This window comes from Gopherus evgoodei, chromosome 9 (assembly GCF_007399415.2).
Source record: "Gopherus evgoodei ecotype Sinaloan lineage chromosome 9, rGopEvg1_v1.p, whole genome shotgun sequence".
NCBI lineage: Eukaryota > Metazoa > Chordata > Testudines > Testudinidae > Gopherus > Gopherus evgoodei.
The window spans coordinates 60,553,869-60,560,879 of NC_044330.1; the positions used below are offsets into that span (position 1 = coordinate 60,553,869).

Consider the following 7,011-nt stretch of genomic DNA (forward strand, 5'->3'; position numbering starts at 1 on the left):
GCTGGAGCCAAGAGACCCCTGGAACTGGACTCAAGGGCCCTGCTTCTAACTGGGGTGAGCTGAGAAGGAGGCAATCACCAGCTGAGATGATCAGCACAAGCAGCCAACATGCCCAGGGTTCTTCTCCAGCAACTATCCTAGAGGGAGCAGCATCTGTGCAGGACATGCTGCCAGCACATCAGCCCAGAGCACTGCCCGTGCCCACAGGGCCAAGATCCTGGGCCAACTGCCAGCCCATCACAGCTGTCAGTTCATCCCGCAGCATGGCTCAGGGGAGACGCGGAGGATGCATCCTGCTCTGGCAGTCAGGAGACCCCAGGGCAACACACCCCACCTGAGCCCAGAGCAGCTCCTCTGAATGAGGCAACAGCTTCCCAGGGGAGGAGATGGGTCCCAGTCGCCACAGTGCGTCCAGGCTAAGCCTGTGGCAGGGCAGGTACTGAATTCAGACCTGAGTTGCCTGCATGCCGAGATCACACACACACCTCGGCCTGCAAACTTCCTTCCTCCCTGGAGGCCTCTGGCTCTCATTACCAGCAAGACGGAGGGAAAGTGTAACTGGAGCCAGAGGCAGCTGGGAGAGGCTCCTCTGGCAGTCAATGCTGATCGCTCACCCAGCCAGCGTAGGGGGATATCACACTGGCTCTGGTTAACCTCGCACAGCTAGGGAGCCTGCAGCTGGGTTACAGACCACAGCCACGCTGCCAGGGGAGAGGGCCACGGAGCTGGTGGGGGGCGGGGACAGCAATCTCTGTCACACCAGGAGCAGGGGTGGAGGGGTGCAGCAGCAGCATACTGGCACAGGAGCCCTGGATCACCCCCATGCGAACATGAGCAGCCTCCTCCCACTACAGCACTACCAACATCTGCAGGGGCTCTGAGGAGCTGCCCTGGCCCTCACTACTGCCAGTCACTCTTGTGTTCCCACTGCCCCCTGCCTTGGGAGCTCAAAGAGAGGGCAATGCCCCGCTGCTCAGCACAGCCATGGGGAGGGCAGGAGCTGGGCTCCTGCAAAAATTTCAGACCCCATAGGTCCCAGGGGGAGAAGAACGGTCTGGCTTTGGAAGGACCCTAAGAAACCCAGAGTCCTACAACAAGCCCATGGCTCCCCAAGACCTGCAGGCACCCATGTGATTTTCTCCCAGTCCTGTCCACAGGACCCCTTCAAGTTCTGGGAGCCTCACAGGACAATGAGCCCCTTAGCAATTCAAGCCCCATGCTGCCTGTACCTGCCAGGGAACTGGCTAGCAACCCTTGGGTCTGCAATACAGACATGCGAGAACTACAGGGCAAGCCACTTCGTCACCAGTGAGGCTCTGAAGAAAGGGCCCATGATCCTGTACTCCATGGATTGGGGCTCAGAGCTCGGATCTTCTCAGTGGTCAAACACTGGAAGTGCAGGTCTGGGGAACTGGCCCACAGGATGAAAACCCAGCAGAATCCCGAGCCCGCAGAGCTCACCCTGGGCCCCACACTACATTAATTTCACAGTGCACTTCCAGTCAGAGCTGAACGCACTCAATCCAGTTGTTAGCTGTGGGGGACCCCACCTGAGGAAGTCCCCTTTGCAAGGCCGCTGGCAAGGACAGCTGCTGTCACACCCAGGGCAGCAAACACAGCCAGCGAGAAGCAAGGGCCAAGGCTGCTGGAGAACAGGCAGCAGCTGCCTGGAGCCTGGGGCCCATCCATGCCTGCAGGAATGCTGTACCACCCAGAGGAGTTTAACATGGCCTGCAGGTAATGGACTGTTAACATAGCCAGCAGCTGGCGTGGAGGGGCCGCAACACAGTCAGCAGGGATGTTTCTTGCCCCACTTCAGCTCCCAGAGGCAGCACCAGGGGACATTTCCCCATCTGAGAGGATGCTTCCCTGACTAAGTGCACGATGGAAGCTCTTGCCCTTCCCCGGAGCTGCGAGGCATGCAGACAATGTGGCTGGCTGGACATTGTCCTGTTTCATTAGGACGGCTCCCACAAGGATGAGGGTAAGAGCAGTGACGACACGGCTCAGCGCAGCCCACCGTGAACCGGAATGGTTTGATATTCAGAACCACTGTGGCCTCCTCCCCAATCCCAGCCCTGCTCACGGGTCCCAGGCATTTCAGTGTGTGCCAAAATCCTGCCAGACTGCCCCCTGGCACCACCACCTTAGGCAGCCGAGAGCAGGGGCAAGCTCCTTCTCTACCCCACACACAGGCCAGGAGGACCACACTGTTAGCCTTAACCTGGGGCAAGAGGAAGGGGTAACTCCTGGGGAGAGGCCAGACCACTGTCTAACAGATCTCTCGGGTAACAATGTTTTCCTGAGACCCAGCGAAACTGTTCCCTTTTTTCAGCTTTGTGCCATTCCCCCGTCACACCCTCTAGCCCAGACCAGTCACCTAACCTCCTTGGGGATTTCACTTTTCAGATGCTTGTCCACGTTCAGCTTCCTGTCACTGCCAACCCAGCTTAGGAGGCACTTAGGGAGCTCGACATTCACACTGGGGCATTTTCCACCCCAACTCCCAGATCAATCCCTGTAGCCTCCTCTGTCCCTTTGTTCTCAACTCCCACTCCTGCGTGCCCGCATCTTCCTCAGATCCAGCAGCCTAGAGACCCCTGATACATGCATTCTAGACAGCGCGGCCACCGGGTGGACCTATTCACCCTGCTCTCTTTCGCATCCCCGGGGCGCTGCACTTAAACAGCCTGACCTGCACTATAGCCTTATGCATTTTAAAATAGTAATAAAGAAAGCTCAAGTTTCAGCCAGCTGGAACGGTTATTGGTAGGTTTGGCTATTTCCACTGCAAGGGGGAAAAGCTAGCCCAGCCCTGAATGCAGAATTAACATAGTCATGTGCCCACCGCTCCAGGAGCAGCATTCGGGGTTTATTTAACCTCTCTTTCAGCACCCTTTACGTAAGTTTCCACTCTGATCAGAGGCAGCTTCTCATTACAATCTGCAAGGAACTAATGTTGAGGAACCACGGGACCAGATTCCTAAATCTAAACTTTCCTTTAAAAAAATAAACAAATAAAGCTGCAGGCCTGATAGCCAAAGCCCCATTTCACATATGAGCAGAGCTGAGCAGAACCGGATGCAGTGCTATCTTCCTGAGTCTGCAAACAGCCCCATTGCTTCTGCAGCACCTCATGGCTTTGCCACATTTGCAGTGATGTTAACAAGATGTTGGTCAGTTTCACTGCTGCTGTTCACAGCCACCTGGGATGATCAATGTTACCCTGAGGCAGCTGGTTGGGTAAGGCGTAATGGAGTTTATCCATTCGAAGGCCTGAAGGGACCACTGTGATCATCAAGTCTGTGTGTAAGACAAGCCAGAGAATTCCTTGTCATAATCCCTAGAGCAAATCTCTTAGGAACACACCTAGTCTTGATTTAAAACTTGTCAGGGATGGAGAATCCACCACAACACTTGGTACATTAACCAGTGGAACAATCACTTTCCTCGTTACAAAATTACACCTTATTTCCAGTCTGGATTTCTCTAGGCTCAACTTACAGACCATAACAACTTACAATCATGTTAGATCAGTGCTAGGCAACCTATGGAACACATGCCGAAGGCAGCATGCGAGCTGATTTTCAGTGGCACTCACACTGTCCGGGTCCTGGCCACCGATCCGGGGGGCTCTGCATTTTAATTTTATTTTAAATGAAGCTTCTTAAACATTTTAAAAACCTTATTTAATTTATATACAACAGTAGTTATATATTATAGATTTATAGAAAGAGATCTTCTAAAAACATTAAAATGTATTACTGGCACGCGAAACCTTAAATGAGAGAATAAATGAAGACTCGGCACAGCACTTCTGAAAGGTTGCTGACCCCTGTGTTAGACTTTCCTCTGCGAGACTGAAAAGCCCCTTATTAAGTAATCATGCCCCATGTAAGTACCTTTAGGCCAGGTCCACACTACGCTGTACCCGTCCACACTACAAGGCACTTAAAATTGATTTTAAGGGGTTTTAAAATCGATTTCTGTACTCCAGCTAAACGAAAGGAGTAACCCTAAAATCGATATTACTAAATCGATTTAGGGTTAGTGTGGACGGAAATTGAAGTTATTGGTCCCATTCTTTTACTGAGCTACCCAGAGTGCACCGCTCCGGAAATCGATGGTAGCCTGGGACCATGGACGCACACCACCGAAGTAATGTGCCCTAGTGTGGACGCATAAAATCGATTTTATAAAATCTGTTTTATAAAATCAATTTTATTAATTTCTATTTTACTCTGTAGTGTGGACGTGGCCTTAGACTGTGATCAGCTCCCCCCTTAACCTTCTTTGTTAAGCTACCTTGATCAAGCGCCTTGCATCTCTTCTCTACAAGGCAGGTTTTTTAATCCTTTTCTAATCTCTGATCCCTCTCTATTTTAACTGGAATTGCAGGCACCAGAAGGGGGTGCACCAATGCCAAATACAGGGGTGCAATAACCTCTCTGCTCCTAATTGAGATTCCCCTGTTTATGCATCCAAGGATCACAATAGGTCTTTTAGCCACAGCATCACACTGGCAACTCACATTCAGCTGATTATCCACCACACCCCCAAATCTTTTTCAGAATCAGAAGTTAGGCACATGGAGAGGAGGACCCACAATAATGGTGAGGGGGGTGAGTAACAAGAGACCCCTATTCCCTCCAAGCAGCTAAGATCTAGAGGAGGAAAAGAGAAAAAGTCCCTTCTCCACTTCAGCAGCTAAAGCAGCTCAGCTTCAAACACTGACTAGCCAGAGGGACTCATCAACGGACAAAGCCCCGACGCAACAAGCAGAGATGAGTTCCTGATTCCTAGGCATGGGTGGCGGGGAGCAGTCCCATCCACTCCACCGCGGCCTTCTGCATCCACTCCTGTGCTCTTCACCCTTGCCTCTGGTAAACTGTCTAAGCCCCAGGGAGCTAGACAGCAGCCTGCATGTGAGACAGCTACTGGCAACCATCTCCATGCCTCGCAATGGCTCGCACAGGACGGAGAGGAGGGATTAGTCTCTCTTAGCTTTTCCTCCTCCCGTGCCAGACACACACTGTTCCCAGCGAAGCTTGTTTTAAAATCTGTCGCTCACCCACATTCTGGCCTTGACAGGAGCTTAGACCTGGATCTTCAGGGCACCCACCCCAGCTCCTGCTCCCTTCTTCCCCCAGAGGCTCCGAAAGGACAGAACACTTTGGGTTTTGAATTTTTTTGCCCCGTTAACAGGGAGTGAAGCGCAGCCCGGTGCCACTCAACCCCAGGAAGCCTTCCTCCAACCCCAGTGTCCCTAGCCCTGCGGCCAGCCCAGCCCACCCTGCTCTGCACAGCCCCTGGCACAGCTCTCCTATGCGGCCGCCCCTCCACTCTCAGCTCGCCCGCATCCTGGCTCGGGGCTGCCACAGCCAGCCCAGGGGGATGGGAAGCCGGGCACGGCTTCGGAAGGGTGGGTGATGAGTCTCTTCCCCGCTCCCCCAGAGCACAGAGCCAGCGGGGGGGGGGGGCAGAGGGTCCGCCTGGCCCACCCCAGCGCCGGGGGCTCCTGCCTGCCGTACAGCGCCTCCCTGGGCGCTCGGACTGGCCTGCTCCCCGCGCCACCAACGCTGCATCAAGTGCGGAGCAGCCACTAGCCTCCCCCGCCCCCAGCCCCAGCTACCTGCAGACCCGCCTCCGGGGCCGCTTCCCTCCTTCCCCGGCCTGTCTGATTGTCCCGGGGGCCACTCCCGTCCCGAGCCTCCTCCCGGCGCCCAGCTCTGCAGGGCGACCCCGCGTGTTCATATCCCCAGCCCCGGCCAAGCTCCCTGCTCCCCCCCGCCTGGAGCCCGGCCCCGCTACAGCCCGCGCTCCCGGTGCGCCCAGGGCGCCCCGGCCAACAAAGCGGGGCAGGGACCGCGGCTCCCGGCGCAACCAGCTCCCAGCCCCTCGCGGCGGGAGCCCCCGCCCCAGGGTTGCTGCAGAGCCGCTTTTCCGCCTCTCAGACAAAAGTTTCCAGCAGGCGCGGCCCGCCGCCCGCCCCGGCTCCCTGCAGCGGGACAAGGCCGCCCCGGCGCCTCTCGGGCTCAGAGCGCCCCCTGCCGGCCACACCCGGCTGCCTCTTACCTTGGAGACGATGAGGGGCTCCCCGTGCTCCAGCCCCCCCTTGAGGGTGAAGCCCCAGGGCGCGCCCCCCTGCAGCTGCACGTGCACGTACTGGAAGGAGACCAGCCGGCTCTCGGTGCGCTCCTCCGGCGGCTCCATGGCCGCTAGCGCCACATCCCTCGGCCAGCCCGGGCTCCAGCGGCAGGAGGAGGAAATGACACGGAGCAGCCAGCAGCGTGACGGAGTCGGGGGCCGAGCGGGGGCTGGGGCAGCCCCGGGGGCCGGCCAATGAGGCGCGGCCGGGGTGGGGCGCGGGGCTGGCCCCGGCCTCACTGTTACACACTTTCCGCTTGCGGGCGTGGACTGGGGTGTATTTACATAGGGAGCTTTAGCACACGTGTGATGTGTGTGAGTGCATGGCCATGTGTGCATGTGGCTATATGTACCTGGGCACGTGGGTACCTCCTTATTCACACTGATCTGTGTGGGTACGGCTGTCTAGGGATGTATACTGCAGGATGTATGTGTGTGTGTGTAAAAATCAGCCTTGCACAGCTCATGAAACATGCCTAATCCCCCTGTCCTGCCTTTCTCAGGAGAACTGGCCATAACCAGAAAGCCACTGATATTTTATTCACTCCTCAGAACAATTCCTGGCCCTCTCCAGTGCCCCATGGGCTGCACCCAGCCTCCAAGGAGAGAGCCTGCATCTCAGGGGCACGTGGCACGCACCTATAATGCTGCCTCCAGGTGAGTAGAAGTTTGACAGGTGACTGTGTACCCCCATGGTGATATATGTGTATAGATATATAGAAACGCCTGCAGCTATGTGCTTGGAAAACCAATCTCCGCTTCATATACAGTCCAGTCTCCACCTCTGGGAAGCAGGCTCAGTCATTGTTCAGTGACTAGGGCAGGCAGGGGCAGAAGGGACTCAAGAGACTTGGGGCTGGCTAA

The 7,011-nt window shown here is 55.9% G+C and overlaps 1 protein-coding gene across 1 annotated transcript in view; it reads right to left on the reverse strand.

The window, feature by feature from the left end:
- Window positions 1–6,261, reverse strand: part of SHROOM4 (shroom family member 4) — a 68,526-nt gene extending 62,265 nt beyond the window's left edge. Inside the window, exon 1 of the mRNA XM_030575294.1 lies at window positions 6,076–6,261. Coding sequence (XP_030431154.1) covers window positions 6,076–6,213 — 138 coding nt within the window. The 5' untranslated portion in view covers window positions 6,214–6,261. The remainder of the gene's footprint in view (window positions 1–6,075) is intronic.
- Between the last annotated feature and the right edge of the window lie 750 nt (window positions 6,262–7,011).